We start from the raw sequence: 19872 nt of genomic DNA, 5'->3' as shown, positions 1-19872 counted from the left end.
GGTAAAGGAAGAGATGCTTTTCCTGTTTTTGTGCAGTTGAGCCATATAAATAGGGGACGTTTCTGGATCTCTTTCAGACAGCTTAGGTGAGATTTTTAAAGCAGATCGCAGATCCGAGAGCAGCGAAAGCGACAATTATGACCTTCTTCCACAACGTCATTGGTGAGTGTGTGCGCAAAGATGTCTATCATGAGCAAGATGTTTATAATGAGGTTTGTATTGACACTTTTTTTCCTTACTTTCTGCAGTTTTTTTAACCTTGCTTTCAAGTGTCCGGCTCGATGGTACGTATTACGACTTCGGAAATACGGTACAGTGGTTACTAAATGAGTTTAAAGTGCCGAAAGAGTGATCTTGCGAGTTATTCTTGGTTTGATTGTGTTAGATTTGAGTCACTAATTCCTTCAATTTACAGAAATAGACCCCACTCCACCCCCAGTGAAAGCCAAAGCTACAGTGAGTTTGGGATACCACCATTTCTTCTCAGGGCAAGATGTGGAGATGACTTGCAGTGTCCCCGATGACCCTTTGGCCAGTTGGACGTACGAGTGGTTCCACGAGGGTAAACTCGAAGGCTCCTCAGAGGTGTACCAGTTAAAGAAGGCACGAGTCCTTCAAAGTGGAAAGTATACCTGTAAAGGACAGAAGCTGATAACAGATTGGCCGTACACCGTGGAGACGATTCCAAGTGACCCACTTAATATAGATGTTGATGGTAAAGATACTTAAAAATGTGTTTGAGTGAATTCTTTTGAGCGTAGAATTTTTTTATATTATTATTTACACTCTCCTGTAGGTGGATGGGCTATTTTACAAACCTCATATGAGCCATTGCTTATCCAAGAAACAGCAACTCTGACCTGCCGTGTCCGTGATGGTGCCTTCCTGTCGGATGCTATCTTCTACAAGGGTGAGGTGGAGATCCAGAGGCAGAAAGGCAGCAACCTGGTGTTAAGCAGCCTTACACTTGAGGATAAAGGCATGTACAAATGTACGGCCATGTGGCTTGCGAACCAGGAATATCAGTCTTCCCAGTCTTTGCCTTCTCTTTTGAATGTATTAGGTAAGACATTTTTTAAAAATTTGATTCCAAGTTACCAAAATCCTTTGTTCCTTGGAGGCATAAAAGTGCTATGAAATGTTGTTAAAATTGTGTGGAAGCTCGTAGTTATTTAATGATCTCATGACTCACCCAACATGTCTAAAATATAACATGCCAAAACTTATCTTACCTGTTTAACTACAGATAAATTGGAGACTCCTGAAATGAAGTTTGTCTCAGGTCGGGGTGTGGTGAAGCGTGGCACCAAAGTGAGCTTCAATTGTATCACCAAAGTAAATGCTAGAGAAGCAGACCTGAATCTAGAATACTTCTATCTGAAAGATGGTGAGCGGCTAGGACCTGCTTCAGCCCAAGACACGTACGTCATCTCATTTGTGAGCAAAGATGATACTGGAGCCTACACCTGCAAAGTCCGTATAAGGTCCCTGAATTTGGAGAGGTGGAGTAATAAGCTCTCACTTAGGGTCTTGTAGTCCACAAAATGTAAGTTTCTGAAGGTTTTTTTTTTTTTTTTTTTATAATCTGACACGGCTGAATATTTTAGTGCAGGTTCTTAATTCATTATATTTGATTAGATTATAATTTCTATTATAGGTACAATCTGTCAGCAAAGAAATATGTGCTAATTAAAAAAAAAAAAAAATGTTTGACCCAGACGTTGACAACTGACACTTTACCAAAATCACTGTATTCTTCTTAGTTGCCAATAGAGCCATGATCCAGACCAGGAACAGGCAAAGCAAGACAGCTGTTCATCTTTAATCCAAGTTCGTCATGGTTTTAGTATATTCCTATTCCTTTGTTTTCTACCTTTCTCATCTCCCATCCATGTTATCACAATTTCAATCCTCTAATATAATGTGTATGTTTTATACTAGATTTCGATCATGCAAATTTTATTTTGATTTAGTGTAAACCTCTACACCACATTTCATCATATGCAATTTTGCAAGGAGAGAGACAGAGTTTGTTTTTCTATTTGATTTTAATACACATGCATGATTGGCTGATTTTTAAATCTGGAAAAAAAAAAGCAATACATTTTTTTCTTTATAAAATGTATGTATAATAAATGATTTTGTTTTACAAGCTATCAATAAACAAATGGACATGCTTATACAGCATATAACAGGCTATTAAAGATAATAAAGTAATACACAAGGTTCATCATTGGTGACGTACAAAGATAATGGTGATCATTGGCGTATAGTAGCTTTGGTCAAATTGAATAACAAATATGGGGTTATACAGCATATGTTTGTAGATGACAAACTTCTGATTATTTTAACTAATGCCTATTATAATACATACAATGCCCAAATATGGACATATTTGTTATGTTGTATGGTGTTTATCAGAGCTTTGTTTGTTTATTTTATAAAATAAATTCACAAAAACCAGATAGTCATATCTGACTAAAAATAGCAGGAATCTGTATTTGGAATATGTAGTGTAAGTGTAGCCTGATAAAGATATAAACACCAGGTTACTTATGGTAAGTAGTCATAGTGTTTAAGTGGTGTGTGTCAGGACTGGGATCCTGCCGGACCCAACATAAATGGTCATGGGAGTGGCCGTTTTTCACATTCCCAAACACAAGGGTAGGCGGCATGATGTAACACTGCATTTGTTAACATGAGAGCATGTTAGATGCAGTGGTTTGCGCACTGTACAATGAATTCACAGCATTTATACATTCATCCTTGGTAACTGTTTCCTCCTGGCTATATATGATTAAAAGTACTGTTTTGTTTATATTTTGGGAAATATCAGAGGTATGTAAAAAAAAAAAAAAAAAATCATTCTTTTGCAGGATTGGTCCAGAGAGTTTGCACGAGCAAAAGGGATTGGTCAGAATTCCTTCAAATGTGGTTAGGAATAGGATTTCTGTATCTCTGTATTTCAATCCTACAGTTGATGGTTATGTAGATTTCAGTGCAACATCTGACTGTGGTTTGTCTTGATGTCAGTCAGGATAGAGCAAAAACCCTGAAAAGGTGCTGTCATCTTCACTGCTTGAATAGGCCCCATTCCAATCCCTAAGGGTCTCCACCCACACCTGGTCTCCAGCAGTAAGCTTTAGAAGCACCAAGCTGGAGGCCTGGTCAATGTCCTGACCCTGAAGTGCGTCCCGCGACCGCAACTTCCGCACTCCATTTACAACCAAGGACGCACGTAAAGGCTTGTTTCTTACAGTTATCTGGTAGGAGAAGACATAAACCCCTGGGTAGGTACAATTAAACTTGCTAGTGGCAACGTCGTAATGGTTTTCTCCATTGTAGAAGATCTTGTCAAAACGCACTGGAAAGCCCGAAGGTGGAAATGACTTGCTTGGGTAAAGACCTACACTGAAGGCAGAGCGTATTTGGCCCACTGTGTCCCCTGACGTCCCTTTGATGCCTTGAAGGCCACGTTCACCACGCTTTCCTGGGGGACCTCTTTCACCTTTAGGACCTCTTAGACCTCTGATACCTTGAGCCCCTTCAAGACCTCGTGGTCCTGGCTCCCCCTTGATTCCCGGGTTCCCAGGTTCACCACGCTCTCCAGGTATGCCAGGGTTTCCATGCATTCCATGTAGCCCTGAAGAACCAGGATCGCCTCTAATCCCTGAGGGCCCGGGTTCGCCTGGTTCTCCTTTTTGTCCTCTCTCTCCCAGTAGTCCGCATTCTCCCCGTTCACCCTTCTCACCTTTGTCTCCAATTATGCCTTGTGGTCCAGGCGGTCCGTCTTTACCTGCCTCACCTCTGTCGCCCTTAGTTACGTTTTCACTAGGCTCTCCTTTTTCACCTTTTGCACCTTTGAGTCCTGGCATACCGCCTGCACCTTTTTCCCCTTTAAGTCCAGTATCACCTATATAAAGTTAAAAATGCAAGTAATACAGTATATCTTCTTGTAATAAACATGTTACATGTATCTTATTGTTAGAATAATGTATGACATATACCTTTCTGTCCAGCCTTCCCTGTATTGCCTGGAGAGCCTGCAAATCCACTGCTTCCTTTCTCACCCTTTTCTCCTAAAGAATTGTTAGTGGGTACATGCACATTGTCACAGTATGATCTAATATATCATAATAATCATAACTGTCTAACAAAGATTATCTGTGGTTGCAAATGTTCATTATTACACCTGCCCTTTAAGGTTCTCACCTTTGTCACCTTTCAATCCTGGTGTCCCATTTGGACCGATTGGTCCTATAGCCCCTTTGAGTCCTGGGTCCCCTTTTTGTCCAGGAGGTCCTACACATAGATAAGATTAGCCTAGTTCATGTTTGAAGTAAATCATAAAAGGTGGTACCAAAATGTTTTGAGACTAGTTTTGTAACATGCCAACAGATGTCAGCACAAGGCTGCACGCAAAGTCACAGGGAGCACCGACCTTTATAAGCCAGTGTGCCAAAAGACATCGGCCTGTGTACATCGATAGCTGTGCAACTGGTGCTAATCTGACCTGTTCCGATTCATGTTTACACCGTCACCGAGCTCTCCTCACAAGTTTCTCTTGTCGGAGGCAACATGATCTCACTTCCGCACCCACTTCACTCTCTTACCGAAGATGAAGATCTAGTTTAAAGGTTGCCACTTTGATTCCAACGTGAATAGCAGAGGGTGTTTAACCCACTTCGAAAAGAAGACTTTCAGGACACATTTCTGCTAGGCAAGGGGTCTATTTTAAAGGTGGTAGTGTGTAAACATAAATAAATAAAGTACTTTCTTGTAAACAGAGCTAGTCCCAAAACCTTTTGATACCACCTTGCAAGTTCACAAGCTTGATATACTCAAGTTGTCTTTAAAATAACCAATTGCTTGCTTCAAATGGTGATTGTTAATCTTCAGCTTCGTAAGACAAGTGTCCAATAAACTACAAACACAGTGTGTTGCATTATATATCCACTAACCTGGAGGTCCCATGTCTCCATTAGGTCCAGCAGGTCCACGTTCTGGAGGGCAGCACTCACAGACGTTGAGGTAACATTCTGTATAGTCCAAAGTGTAGTTATCCTGCAAACTGTTTGGTGCAACCGTGGTGTCTGGGTGGTAGCCCACATATGCATTAGCAGGGACTGTGGTACTTTCTGTACTAACAGAAGAACCGCGGTCTTTCGCCTTGGTATAATCCACTATTCTTGCAGTGACTGTGGATTTGCCATGTGTGGTAGTGTGGGCCAGATCTCGAGGAGGCTTTTTGGTGTATTGGTACTTGGGCCGTGGGGTTATTTTAATGGCATCGCTCATGGGTGACAAAAGCAGTATAGTCACTGCCAGGATGACTGATCGAATGCAAAGTACAGCCATCTTGGATCTGTGCATAATGAAAGAAATGAAGAATTTTCACAATTTTGCTTCAGTAAATTCCAAGAAATGACCAACCTTTATTTATATCTTGCAAAATTTAAATGCCCACTGGATTTTTGGCTCACAAAAACTCTGATAGGGTTATTATTTGTCCCAGTGAGTCATTCAGAACAATATAAGGGCTCTATATCTATAGTTATCGCTAGGTTAGCTAATAAAAAAACTTTTTAACTAAAATATTTTATTCAGGGTAAAATGTGTGGTGCAATAAAGGGTCAAACCATTTTGGTTTTATGCATGACAAAATTAAACCCACAGATTTTTTAATGTCAAAGTAATTATTTGCCTAATTCAAAGCAAAATAAAACGTGTAAATAAAATCTTCATGTGTTCAATAACACTAGAGATTGAGCTCAATGACAGAGAATGGGAAGTACCAATGAATACAAATACTTTGTTACTGTACTTAAGTAGATTTTTCTGGTATCAGTACTTCACTTCACTACACTTAACTTTTGACTTTCACTCATTAAATTATTTACACAAATATCTGTACTTTCTACTTCTTACCTTTGTAAACCAGGCTCCATAAACCATTACTTGAGTTTTAATCTATTTGGTGACATGAACAATATTTTATCTTCACATTGCGTGCCGTTTTCAGCCCATCAACCTATTTCTTGTCGTTGCACAGCTTTTTAGATTTCCCACTGGTGTATCATTTCCCCACTTTTACGCACCATAGCCTATAAAGCTAACAACAAGCAATTCAGAAGGCAGCAAGATGTACGGGGCTAACATGGATGAGACGTTCCTGATCACCTGATCATCATCAGCTTTACTCTGCTTGTGTTCTACATGATGGATGTTCAACCTGGATACATTTGTTAGGTAACATAATTAGAAATTCTTTTGTATTAATATATTAATATGACGTGATGTCCAGTTACCAGCGTGACACTAAAACAGGTAATAAACTTGAGTAAAAAGTGTAGTCAGTACTTCAACTTTTACCATAATCTTACCAGAGTATCTCTGATACTTGAGTAAAGGATGTGTGTACTTTTGCCATCTCTGCTCAGAGATTGTAATCTCAGCTCAATGTAAACTCAGTTGTATAAATCGATAAGTAAAAGATTCTCTCTGTATAACGACATATGCTGAAAATGTTTGTTGGGTTTTGCTGATATACAATTCTAAGATTATACATTTGATTAACAATATTGAATATCCATTAAAAATAATGTGATAATAGGGACCCCAATCCTAATGCCCCAGAACTGGCCAATGCAGAACCCTGTAACAGTGGCCAAGTTTCTTTACCTCTCATGTGTACCATGACATGGGATACAGCACCCTCATGAATCACTCCATCTAGTAGACAGCCAAAAAACAAGAAAAAAGACACAGGCTGCCAGCTGGAGTCAGGGCACTGAGGCTAGTCATTCAATATGGGAAGAATTTCTTCAGCACTTTTATCAAACCCCAGTGAACGACCAGGTGCCAAGCTTTAGGGTTTAAGCAGCAATCGTAGGGATTTGGACACTGGATGAAAAAGATGTTATGTTACCAAAAGCAGGCTGAATGATTTATGCTGCTTCATTCTGTCATTGAACTCACAGCTCTATTGTCCATATAGACATTATACCGTAGATAAGGGAATGAATGGTTTGATAATTATGTCAATCTTATGCTGTGTCTCAATGTGGTCCCCACTGTGGTTCACCACCTAACAAGGATTTTGGACAAAAGTGTTAGAAAGTGTCTCCACCACCATTATCAAACACCCACTTTAAGTAAAATCTAATGAATGAATGGTGTTCCTCATTCCATTACGGTTCAAGGGACTTTATGCGAAGGTGCGCCAAAACTGTTCCTTTAAACAATGGTCAATTACATTGAATATACCAGCATACCCTTACATAGATGCTTCACCTATAATGGTATACCATTGCTTAAGGCATAATAGTTGATAATGCTGGTTCAAGTGTATCAGATTGAGTATTATAGGTGGAATTGTAATAACACCTCCGTGTGCCATTCTTTGATGGGCTGTCGATCATCCACCAAATAATTTCTGTATATTAGTGGTTCTATTTTCACACTAAAGCACATTGGGGTTTGGTGTAGAAGTGGCAAACGTACACACATCCTTCACTTAAGTAGAAGTACAGATGCTCATGTTTTAAAATACTTAGGTAAAAGGTGATGTACTGACTACACTTTTTTCATTCAAGTTAAAGTATAGAAGTTAGGGCTCTGACAAGTACTCTAAAAAGTAGCCATTACTACTACCTGTTTTAGTGTCATGCTGGTAACAGGACATTACGTCATATTAATATTAGGGCTGTCAATCAATTAAAATATTTAATCGCAACTTAATGTACCATATATTAATACTTTGTTTTTAATACTCCAAGCAACATTGACATAGAGAAATATGGATGCTTCATGCAAATGTATGTTTTTATTAGAGAAACCAAACTCAACATTGAGCATGAAGACAAAAAAATACTTGTAAATGTTTTAAAGTAATTATGGTGGTTTAAAGTACGTAAATCATCCGGACAGCAAACAGAACTTTTGATATGTTTCCACACGGACGGTTAATGAGGTGATACCAGAGAAACTGTACCTCTTCTAACTTTCATACAGATTACATAATCAGATAAATTTTGTATTCGATGTGAACTGGTTTATGTAAAAGACATTTTGAGCTTTCGCAACATGTAGTTATTATGTCTGTGAGGCAAGTTTTCACTGAGATTCAGGTTGTTTGATTTATGTGTTTGTGAGGGGAGATGACAGACATCAGTGAGTGCTTCCTGTCTGTTTGTTTTATTTTACAAAAGCACAGCGTTTTGATGTTATTATGAGTGTACAAATAAAAGGAGACCCTTTACAGATTTGAATTATGTATTTCTTTTATCCGTACGATAAAAATAGACAGTAATTTAGGTTAGTTTTGGCGTTATGATGAAAAATGCCACAAAACGCGTCAGCACATTTGTCGACCCCCAGAGGTTTAATTGTGTGAATTATGGCGGATTTTGGTGTTTAATTTGAGACTTGGCACATCAATAAATCAAATGTTTACTAATTAAAAATATTTTTTGGTGGAGTTTAAATATTTAATTTATATCTGAGTAAAGAAAGGACGTCGTGAATAAATGTATGTTTATATACTGTATATATATTTTATAAAAATTAATTTCAAATTTTGTTACCTAATGAATGTATCCAGGCTGAACATCAACCATATAGAACACAAGCAGAGAAAAGATGATGATGATGATGATCAGGGGATCAGGAAGGTCTCTGTTCTCAGTCACGTTTACATCGCTAACTTCTTGTTGCCTTGTGCCTGCTCATTGTTTGATACACCAGTGATAGATAAAAAAATTACAAATATTGCTGTAAAAATCTAATAAGTGAGATTAAAAAGTTGTCTAAAAAAAGAAATAGTAAAGTACTGATACCAGAAAATTCTACTTAAGTACTGTAAGTATTTGTACTTCATTACTTCCCACCTCTAGTGGGGTATACATTCTCTGCAACAGATGGGACACGGTCAGTAATTGTTATACCTACAAAGTCATCTAAGGTCTAATTTTAACTCTTGGCTATTCCTTCTCTCTGTTTTTTAGATCTCAGATTTACCCCATGTGTTAGCTCAGGGAATCAGAGATGTATTCCAAGCTATTTGGTGTTACTCCAAAAAAGCTTTTGCCCAAAAGAGCACTGATAATCTCACCATAGCCCAAACCTGAGCTGTTTCTTTCTTTTTTTTTTTTAGAGGAAAGCGCTTATCTAATGAATCATCTGTTCAGGTAAAATGAGCGAAGAACATATTAATGAGTTGGGGTTCAGAAGGGAGAACACATACAGTACACCATATTACTCAAAAATTCGAATATAGGCAGAATCTCTAAAAAAATAAAATAAATAATCAACAGCTGGGAGGCTAGATTTTCACTTTTCATCGAAAAAGTGCCATGCAACTAAATTATACAAGATCTTGATACTGAAGAGTCTTTCTGGAGTGAACTACTCCACACTGACCTATTGGTATTACTCCACTATTCAACAGCCTCAGCCATTGTGCTCACTTTACCTTCCATCCACTCAACCCTTTCACTTAGCAAAGGCCCTCAGCTTGCCCCCTGACCACCCCATACCCCTGAATTTCTCAAGCTTAGAGAAGAGATAGGGTGAGACAGGGTAAAACCTCTATCACAATCCAACCCCAACAACCACACAATCAGTCGCAGCTAAGATTCCAAGAAGTAATCGTTTTTAATCAAGTCTTCGAATGCAAAATTCAAACATGGACAAAAACTTTGCTTTAGGTGTAGCTGCACTTAGCATATGTCTGCATGTTTGCCCTCCTTTCCCCTTTTGTAAAGAGAGGGCATGTCTGCCATCTGAGCCCAAGGTGTGTTTAGCCTCTGGTAGAGTAACAGCTCAGGCTGTGCTCGAGTGGTAAGCCCTTAATGGGGTTCACTATGACCCTGTAAAGAAAGGAGTAGCTGTTGAACCATTTGCCTAAAAAGCCTCATTCTACTTCTTTATCTTTTTTCATCTCTCTCTTTCGGTTTCTCAGGCTCTCTGTCTGATATATATATCCTAATTTGAAAAGCTTTGAAAATGCATTTGTATATACTATAGGACTGTCGTTCTTGTGTTAAAAAAAAAAATTTAAATAAATAAATAAATAATGCAATAAAAAGGGCTCACAACACAAGGGGAAAAACTATGCAATATTAATTTATATAAATTAATATTATATAAATTAATTAATATATGCAGTAAATATATATGTATGTGTGTGTGTGTGTGTGTGTGTGTGTGTGTGTGTGTGTGTGTGTGTATATATATGTATGTATGTAAAAAAAAAAAAAATATATATATATATATATATATATATATATATATATATATATATATATTTTTTTTTTTTTAGATAGATAGATAGATAGATAGATAGATAGATAGATAGATAGATAGATAGATAGATAGATAGATAGTCAAAATAAATCTTAACACATTCACAGTTAAGACACCAAAGATAAAACTAAACAACTAAAGATATACAAGTATGAAACAGCTCATCAGACATCCAGATTTAATGCTTGTCCCTTTTCGAATGTATATGTCTGAACAGAGAAAAGGTAATATCCATGCACATCTACATTTACTCTAATGCATATGCTATGTTACAAAAAAAATAGAGGAAGTTGCTCTAAGACTGTATCTGTCTTAAGCGATATACCACCATCTTATTTGTGGTAAATGCTATTCATTAATAAATAGCATTGTGCACAATTACTTAATAATATAATTCATTAATTATTTATAATATTCTATATTAATTATTATGTTATTAACTCGTGAATTAAAATCTGACCAATATTCAAAACACGTCCGAAACAGCTCGCATTATTTCATTTTTAATTTGACCTCTATCATTATACACAATCTGGTCTTAATCCCAGAAATAAGATTCCCTAGAAATGATCTTTTACTCAGAAAACTCTAGAAAGACGATTTACCAGATGTGTCAGGATTGTGCTGCCTGTGATTTTCCTTCGAGTTCAGCTAATTCCGTCAGAATCGAGAGACCAATTTTTGGAATCAGGATTCATGTACTGGATATAAAGCTATACCTTTTACAGGAGGAGTGTCACCCTCTTTTCCTCCCTCTCTCTACTCAGTGTGACACACACACACACACACACACACACACACACACACTTGCCAGAAGTGGGTGGACTATGTTGGTTCTGGCCCAGTGATTTGCAGTCACCCAGACTGAATCTGAACAAAGTGCTGTTGCCGAGAGTGACCCAGAAACCTGACCCAGGCCCACCGAGCACTGTGCACTTCATTCACCTTCTTATCCTCCTCTCCCCCCCCCTCTCTCAATCTCTCTCTCTCTCTCTCTCTCTCTCTCTCTCTCTCTGTTTCTTCTGCTGTCTGTCTCCATTATTATGTGTAATGTATTGTCTCTAAAATCAAAATAAGGACAAAACCAATCTGTATTTTAGTATTATTTACCATTGTGCCATTTTCCACAGCAAATAATAATAAAAGATACTTATTATTATTATTATTATTATTATTATTATTATGGACAATCTTGCCAGGAAACACTAATATCCTTCTGCACAAAGACAATGTCACATGATACATTTACAGATGTGGCATTTAGACACTTCACTTGTCAACATTTCCACATGATGTTTTATTTGACACTTGATTCATTCTTTATTCACGTGACTTTTACGTGCGTTTATTTTCTTAATATTTCATTTTACTATGCGGAATATTATGTGGTTTTATGTATCAACAATTATCATATGGACATCACTTTTTGACTTACAAGTGCATATATGTAATATATAGACGTCTGTGTAATATTTTTGGCATATATATATATAAAAAAACTTTTGAATCCAAAATGACCATGTGACAGACTATAAATTGATGCACCTTTAAATTGCAGTTTGCCAAATGACACATTCAATAGACTTAATCATACTTTATATTACATATATATAACATTTTTTAAAGATAAAAACAAAATGTTGTTTCACTCTTGGGTTAAATATATTTTTACCCACTAGAGGGGGATATTGGTTAGACTTTGGTGATGAACGCAACCATATCCTGTCCTCTTTGGGAAAAAAGTGTCTGTAAAACAAATAATAATACAATGAAGAAAAAGCAGATCAGCTAAAAGAGTTACAATACAAAATTCACTTACCTTGGGAACACTAGGTATAAGATGGGAATGCACCCTGTATGGAATTCCAGTCAAACGCTGGGCACTGCACACATATTTTTGGGAGGTGGGAAGGAAACTGGAGAACCTTGAGGAAACCCATTCAGACATGAAGAGAACATGAGAACATTTACACAAACACTAACAGAAGATCAAGATCTCACCAGGGACCGTACACTACACGGGGCAACACTGGGCAGCTCGCCAGCATAAAGTACTACAGTATTTACAAAACAAACTGAAGAAAAGAACAGGACAGCTTTCAGAAAGACCCTGATTAAAAAAGAACATTACAGTGATGAATAAGAACAGAACAGTCTTTAAAACAGAAAAAGTAAAAACTGTATTTTATGACAGTGTACATTAACCTTTATTGTGATGATTCCACAGATGAGGTGATTGTTATTATATTTTTGTGCATTGTTTGCTTTATAAATGTTCAAATACTTCACTTAGATGTGACAAACCACATTACAAATTACAGTCTACATGGAAATCAATAGATCCCGAATAATAATCCCGAATGATCTGCCTTTTAATTGTGCTGTTTATATAGGCCCAATAAAATGTATCAGGTTGCTGGTTAAAATTAAAGAAGAGAAATCACAGAGGCATATCGAGGTGACGGTCACCATGTTTACAGCAATAACAACTTTAATCCCAAGCCTGTGTGGCTTTTTTTTTATATCCAATTACCTCATCTTGATCATTGTATCATTGTAGCTGTGGGTCATTAAATTACTGAGGTATAACATATACTGCATGTGACAATCATCACATGATCAAAGCAACAGCAAAACGTTTGCTTAGGATAAGCGTGTAAATAAGAGTTATCAGATCATAACGAATATTTGTCTTCTTACTGCATGGGTGGTCTGAAGAGCCAGCTCTCTTCCTGCATTCTATGTACAGATTCTCTCTTTTATTGTCATTTCAACCATATATAGATGACGCATTGCACAGTGAAATGAAACAACGTTCCTCCTGTGCCTCCTGTGCTACATACAAGAACAATCACAGAAAACACAGGGCTAAGGACTAATAAGTGTCCTCGCCACATAAAGGGCATGTGTGCAACCTGGTGCAAACATTGCAAAGACAACACAAGACAGTGCAACACAAATACACAAAACACAAAATAAAAAAAAATAGCGCTGCCAGTAAACCTGTTGTAAACAGTTTATAGTAATAAAGTGATGTAATGTGAGTGGTACTGAAGACATGGGGGTGCAAAGTGAGTACGAGTGTGTGTTGAGTCTGGGTTGTACAGATCAGTCACACAGTTCACATGTTCACATTCACTGTCCTCTTTCTGACAAGACTTTGTCACAGGATCCAGCAAATTTGTCCTTTTGTCAGTGGATTTGGCAGCACAAAAGCCACTGGCTGTTCTTTTTGAGAATGAATTTGATTGAGATCTTGACTAAATTTGGGACATCTGGTAAGATGAGCTCTTCCTAAAAAGGCAAATATTTCCACCATACTAATAAATGAGCTGGGAACCTAACATTTGGATCGAAACCTTGAAGTGCAAGGGTTGAAGGTTGTACCAAGAAAAAAAGGGTCACCATGTAGCTTTCGGTCGAAGGATTCAGAAAGTGGGGTGTCAGGTTGCCTTTCACTTAACTCAGCTCAGGTGCTATTTTACAGGCCAAAACCTGTAACCTGTTCAAATTGGTTGCAGTTCTTGGCGTCTTTGCGATGAAAATATGAGAGAAAAGAGCAGGAAAACTGAGCTCAAAACAAGTGCAGCCAAATTCTCTTCACAAGCAAATATTGAATGTATGTAACAGCAGGGAAAATGTTAAATAAATGTTCAAATCAGTGTGACAACGGAAGAAAATTGTGGGTTTTTTTAACAGCAGTGCTCCTCCAATAATCACAGAGAGGCAGTTTTTAAGGGTCCCCATCAACTCAGCTTGGGGGACTTTGTGTCTGTGCCACAGCTTCAGTCCCAGGCTTAGCATATGCACTGTAATTTCGGTTCTTATTCATTTCTGTTTTCACTCCTTTCTCAGTCCTGATATAAACCCTAGTGTACTCTGTGCCTCCTAAAAATCTCTCAGGATCCTCAGTTTTAGTTGCTATTACAGTTGATCTAATTCTCAATTTTGTAAAAGACAAATAAAAATACAATGTGTAGCAACAGCTAGATGCTTCATTCAGCCTTACTTTGGTTCAATTCCCCCCAGAATACACCTAACTTCAACTTTCATCATCAGACTCCAGCCAGTTTTAGGTCAGCAGTCTCCCTCTGTATTGAGCACACCCTCTGAACCTCCGCTATGTCATGTTTACCCCCAGGGCTTTCCAGTCTTGGGACATGAGATTTCCTCAGTATCAGGAACAGTCAGTGATTTCACCCTAGGCTCTAAGTATACCACTGAGGTTGCTTCATGTCAACATTTTCCCTTAGGCTTGGATTGAGTTCTGTCTCTATACCTTGTCACTGTCTTTATCCCTGTCATGTTTAAGCTAATGCTATTATATTTGTTGCTGACCGCCATTTCTGTCATGTTTCTGTTCAATGCAGGTTCTGCAGGTTCACCCCATGTCGGATTTTAGTTCATTTTCCCAACATTCAACATTTTTCTTTAGTCTTATCACATGATATACATTTTAATTGTTATATTTTACCACATCACCAACACTGCACTTCCTGTTTGCAGTAAGTGTTTCCAATTTAGATCTTGTACTTTTAACCTAAATACATGGAAGGCCTCAGCAAAACACGGTTTCTGTGGCAAATCCTGGAATTTGATGAGCACTGTAAACAGACATATTCCAAGAACTAAATCCTAAAGTTTTCCCTGTAAACACGTGTACACATGCTCTAAATTCATTGACCAAGGCAGCAAGGCGGAAGATCAACCATTGACGTTAAGTCGAGAATTTTATACAATTAGTTTTATATTCAAAAAAATAGTTTCACGTTTCAAATTCATATCAAAACAGTTACATTTTTATATTCTCTACACATACATATATTATGCCTTACACACATCCTGCACTAATAAGTATAAATGAAGTATAAATGTGCGGGAGCTGAACGAATATAATCATATACGTGAATATATGTTCACGTATATGATTATATTCGTTCAGCTCCCGCACATTTATACTTCGCCCAAAGCCTTTATATTTATTTTACATTTATCCGCTTATATATAACATGCTGTACATATTTTTGCATATTTATCTGCACTCGCATGCATAATTCTATCTATCAGAGACAGCACATTATAAATCTACTGACATTGTATAATAATGCAGGGTTTTCCATATCTCTTGATCACCATGGCCTCATTTGAAAGTTAAGGTTTTCAAATATTTGCCTTCAAGATATATTAATAAACTGTTCTTACAGCGTAATACACAGTTTCAGAGACAGAACAAATTCATGGGAAAGCAGTTCCTTTCCTTATAGCATTACTGGGATTGAAATGACATACACTTTCTTTCAGACCTTATTTTTTTTACCGCAAACTCATGGTACATCAACGCTTATGTTGAATGAGGACTTCGAAGAAAATCAAAAACTTCCATAAGTATTTAGGCCACTTCATTCTTAGAGGTCCAGATGTTTTGTTTACATGGACACAACTTCCTGTTTATAATATAATCGACTATTTGCCTGTGATGTATTACACAGCTCCCATTTTCTAAACAAAATACACCTTACATATTCTGTCTTTTAAGAGACTGTTAGTCTGAAAAAGTGTAAGTATTATATCTAAGAGGACATCCTAGTGAGCAGTGTTGGATACATGGTGAGGAAGTACAGGCTGAATCACATCATCCAGAGATTGGGGAAGGAAGCCAAGGCGAGACCAACAGCCACTCTGAAGGAGTTGAGGTGCACAAGACAACCATTTCATGTGTGCTGCATAACTGAGGTCTGTGAAGGATTGTGATAAAAAATAAAGCATTGCTCAAGGTGAGCGATATGAAAGTGAAGATGTGGACCAAGTCTGAAATACTGTGAACTTTGACACAGTCACTGCAGTCAAGTTTAGTTGTTATGAAGATCAGAGAAAAGGGTTTGCTCGGAGAACACTGACAACTAGGTGGAAATACATCCTGAATGGGATACCAGCAGACCCCACATGCCCATTCAATCTACTTTTTCTAGTGACTAATTTACATACTGCTGAGTAGGTAAGAGGAAACCATAGATCCTTAAGGAAACCCACGCAGACCCAAACAGTGAAGCAGGATTACAGCAATGTTTTAGTTTGATCTGTACAGTAACCGTTTATATCTCCATTCAAATTACTGCACATGTGCTGCCCACTGTTATAATCAACAATCCCAAACCCTGTGAAGCAAAGCTGTTATTATAAAAAGTATGAAGCATGGTGGTGTAAACTTCCAACTCTTTGCTTACTTGTTGAATGTTCTAACACCGTCAGCTACTAAATAACCAATCAGCAGTGTCATATCATCTTGTCATAATCATTAAATCCCCATCTGCTTACCAAACCCAAAAGACATACATGTGGTTTTCTCACGTAGACACATGCGATCGAATTCAGATTAGATTCGAGTTTATATGATATGTCTGGTACATAGATTTTTACTTATACTTAAATTTATACTGTAATTTTTTTTTTATATAAATTTAGATTTTTACATATACATTATATATATATACAGTACAGACCAAAGTTTGGACACACAAGGTGTGTCCAAACTTTTGTCTGTACTATATATATATATTTATATTTATAAACTTTATGAACAGAATAGAATATATATATATTTATAAACTATATGAACAGAATATTATATTATATGAACAGAACACTGAAAAAAGAGAGAGAGAGGGGAGGGAGGGAGGGAAGGAGGAGAGAGAGAGAAAGGGAGGGAGAGAGAGAGAGAGAGAGAGATGGAGGGAGGGAGGGGTTTGAGGGTTTTACAGCTCGGGTCGGTCCCGGTGACGTCACGCGCCGTACTGCGGCGGCAGCATCATGACCAGAGGCTGAGCAGAAACTCTGCGCCAAAAACCCGGAGCGCGGAGAGCGACATGAAAGGAAACGCGACCCCCTGCACCGTCTTTGCGGATTTCTTCGGAGCGTGAATCAAAGCCTCCCACGCACGCTGGCACGCACGCACTCACGCACTCACTCACGCGCCTATCCACGCGCTCACTCACGCACTCGCTCACGCGCGCATCCACGCACTCGCTCACGCATCCTCGTACTCACTTACGCGCGCATCCATTCACGCACCTGCTCACGTACGCACTTTACCCAGGTGAGAATGAAAAGAAACGTATAAGGGCCAGGATGGGTGTGGTGTCCGATCAAAAGTAGAGGGGCAGTGTGCCTGTGTGTGTGTGTGTGTGTGTGTGTGTGTGTGCGCGCACCTGACATTCCCAGACCGGTGGAACAGCTTTGCGTTTGGACGAAACAGTGTCCCGCGATCAACTTTATCCACCAGGCTGTGCGTGTGAGCGTGTGTGTGTGTGTGTGTGTTTATGTCTGCATGTGTATCAGTGTGTGTGCGCTCAGGCGTGTGTGTGTTTACGTGTGAAGGACTCGCAGAGGTGAGTGAACATCGCCAACTTGTTTCTGTCCCCGTGTCTATTGCGATTCTCACTTTTATTAGATATAAAAGACCCAGAAAACAAAACAGATGTGTGTTGAGAGAGAGATATACAGGGCTTTAGACATTTTTTTTTTATTATTATTATTGATGTGTGAATGTACTGTAATGAGTTGTTTATGTCCCAATAGTTTTCTTTCTATCTATCTATCTATCTATCTATCTATCTATCTATCTATCTATCTATCTATCTATCTATCTATCTATCTATAAGTACCACAGACTATAAATTATTCTATTTATATTCAATATTTGCATCATTATTGACTCGATATGTATTTTCATAGTGCTTGTTGACTTGATATTTGAGCAGAGGAATGTTCTAGCAGTTATAGGTTTGTTTATGTTGTCTCATCTTGTTTCGGTTGACACAAGTGAACCGTGACACCTGCCCTTGACTCAGACCCGAGCTCTATACTCTAAATGATTAACGCGAATGTCTAATTGACTCGTTAAAACAAGCCCGGATGATGGTTTCAACTCCGTTCAGGACCCCAGAATGAATACAACCCACCTTACTTATTTACACTTATTTACACTCGATTAGAATGAAGAATGAAGTTGTTCGAAGGAAAGATGTGCTTACAGTACAAAAAAAAAAAAAGTTTCACTTGTGTCTCGAATGGCTTTAGTGCTGGTGCCTGGCAAGTGGAGAGAGATCTGATAAGAGGTCTGATTCAGGAGCTTGCAGCGTGGTACAGTAGGATAATAACTAATCGTTTTAACAGTAACGTGTAATAGTGTACGTGATGATTTGATGTAGCTGCAGGGAAAGGAGGTTCTGCGTTTTTTTTTACTAGATTTTCACCAGAGGATTGCCCTTAAATTCATTTGTTGATTAGCCTCTAGGCATAACTACAGAAGTTCCACCTCAAATTGCCTTCGAGAATCACATCTCAGTGTCACACTCTCTGTCTTACACAAATACAAATCGCTCTCTTGTTTTTTTTAATACATCGCACGTACTCCATATAACGTATCTACACATATTTATAGATTTTGAATTCCAGCCTCAGAAATATGACGTGAGGAATGTTCTAGACAAACGCCATTTGCATAACATAAAGCCTGCTTTGTTTTGTCTCTTTTGGCCTTCATGCTGTCCAGTGCCAACCAGCGTTTGGGAAGGACCAAACCAAAAGCATGGATGTGAAGAACATGCGAGAATACATGGGCTGGCTGTACTACCAGTATCTCCTCATCACAGGCATCTACGTCCTGGAACCATGGGAGAAATCCATCTTCAATACAGTCCTCTTTACTATGGTGGCCATGGTGGTCTATACTTCCTACGTCTTCGTACCCATCCACGTGCGCCTGGCACTGGAGTTCTTCTCAGGACTGTGTGGGGAGCAGCCGGAGAGTACCGTAGCGCTTATGAGCTAAAATATGGACCTTTTGTTTCATTTTGATTTGGAGTTGTTTGTCTCTTTACTCAGGAAGATTTGGGAGTGATAAAAGAAGAAGATGCAATGTGAAAAAAAAAGCCATGGCCAATTTTTTTCCCCACAGTGCCAATGTACATGATGGGGCAGGACGGGACCCTGAATAAATGCTCATGTTTTGCATGACAGGACCAATCTCCCAACCCTCACATATGATTGTTTGCATGTGGCCATGTCCCCAATGGTTTTTATCCATTTCTCAGATATGCCAGTGAGACAAATTGTCCAATAATTTCTCTTGTAGATGTCAGTTTCGTTTACAAACATGTCACTCTTGTTCGAATTCATGTTTCTAATCACGTTTCCTATGAAATGAGGCTTTTAATGCAAAAAAAAATCCTCAATTTTAGCCGATATATGACTTCTAGCAATAGGTCTTCTTCATCGTCTCACTTTAATGTCCTACTTTTTGAGCATGACACGATATGAAAAGAAAGATTATTGGATCAATTGTCTTCTGAACTTTCCTGAACCGTGCATGCGTTCACTTTGAAACTTTTTCACACCTCTGTATTTATATAATGTCTATACATATTTAATCACAAAATACTGAAATACTGAATACTTGGCTGGTCACAGTGTCAGTAAACGATCGTTTCATACATATACATACATATATATATATATATATCTCTCATTACATTTTATACAACATTTCTTAACTTCAGAATTTGTATA

General features: G+C 38.2%; 3 protein-coding genes across 6 annotated transcripts; 2 read left to right on the top strand and 1 right to left on the bottom strand.

Moving 5' to 3' along the window:
- The first annotated feature begins 19 nt into the window (after positions 1-19).
- LOC124402868 (high affinity immunoglobulin gamma Fc receptor I-like) lies at positions 20-2233 on the top strand. Its single transcript, XM_046876211.1, has 6 exons — positions 20-162; positions 249-284; positions 416-715; positions 797-1063; positions 1247-1546; positions 1764-2233. Exons 1-5 carry the CDS (start codon positions 138-140, stop codon positions 1534-1536), a joined length of 918 nt encoding a protein of 305 aa, XP_046732167.1. The 5' UTR covers positions 20-137; the 3' UTR covers positions 1537-1546; positions 1764-2233.
- otol1b (otolin 1b) lies at positions 1884-17608 on the bottom strand. 2 transcript variants are annotated; one of them, XM_046876207.1, is made up of 6 exons: positions 17511-17608; positions 12125-12230; positions 4962-5365; positions 4213-4302; positions 4008-4079; positions 1884-3913 (listed from the first exon to the last, which is right to left on the bottom strand). In XM_046876207.1, the coding sequence occupies exons 3-6, from the start codon at positions 5356-5358 to the stop codon at positions 3030-3032; spliced, it is 1443 nt and encodes a 480-aa protein (XP_046732163.1). In that variant the 5' UTR covers positions 5359-5365; positions 12125-12230; positions 17511-17608; the 3' UTR covers positions 1884-3029. The 2 variants fall into 2 exon arrangements, with proteins under 2 accessions (XP_046732163.1, XP_046732162.1); XM_046876206.1 differs by lacking the exons at positions 12125-12230; positions 17511-17608 and adding an exon at positions 10911-11773.
- Positions 17073-19225, top strand: sptssb (serine palmitoyltransferase, small subunit B). Of its 3 annotated transcripts, none has more exons than XM_046876214.1 (2): positions 17073-17398; positions 18840-19225. In XM_046876214.1, exon 2 carries the CDS (start codon positions 18893-18895, stop codon positions 19133-19135), a length of 243 nt encoding a protein of 80 aa, XP_046732170.1. In that variant the 5' UTR covers positions 17073-17398; positions 18840-18892; the 3' UTR covers positions 19136-19225. The 3 variants fall into 3 exon arrangements, with proteins under 3 accessions (XP_046732170.1, XP_046732169.1, XP_046732168.1); XM_046876213.1 differs by having other exon boundaries at positions 17078-17398; positions 18857-19225; XM_046876212.1 differs by lacking the exon at positions 17073-17398 and adding an exon at positions 17550-17690 and having other exon boundaries at positions 18857-19225.
- The last annotated feature ends 647 nt before the right edge of the window (positions 19226-19872 follow it).

The sequence above is a fragment of the Silurus meridionalis genome, chromosome 20, assembly GCF_014805685.1.
Source record: "Silurus meridionalis isolate SWU-2019-XX chromosome 20, ASM1480568v1, whole genome shotgun sequence".
In the NCBI taxonomy this organism is placed as follows: domain Eukaryota; kingdom Metazoa; phylum Chordata; class Actinopteri; order Siluriformes; family Siluridae; genus Silurus; species Silurus meridionalis.
The sequence above is the reverse complement of the archived record's forward strand: the minus strand, read 5'-3'. Positions and strand labels throughout refer to the sequence as shown.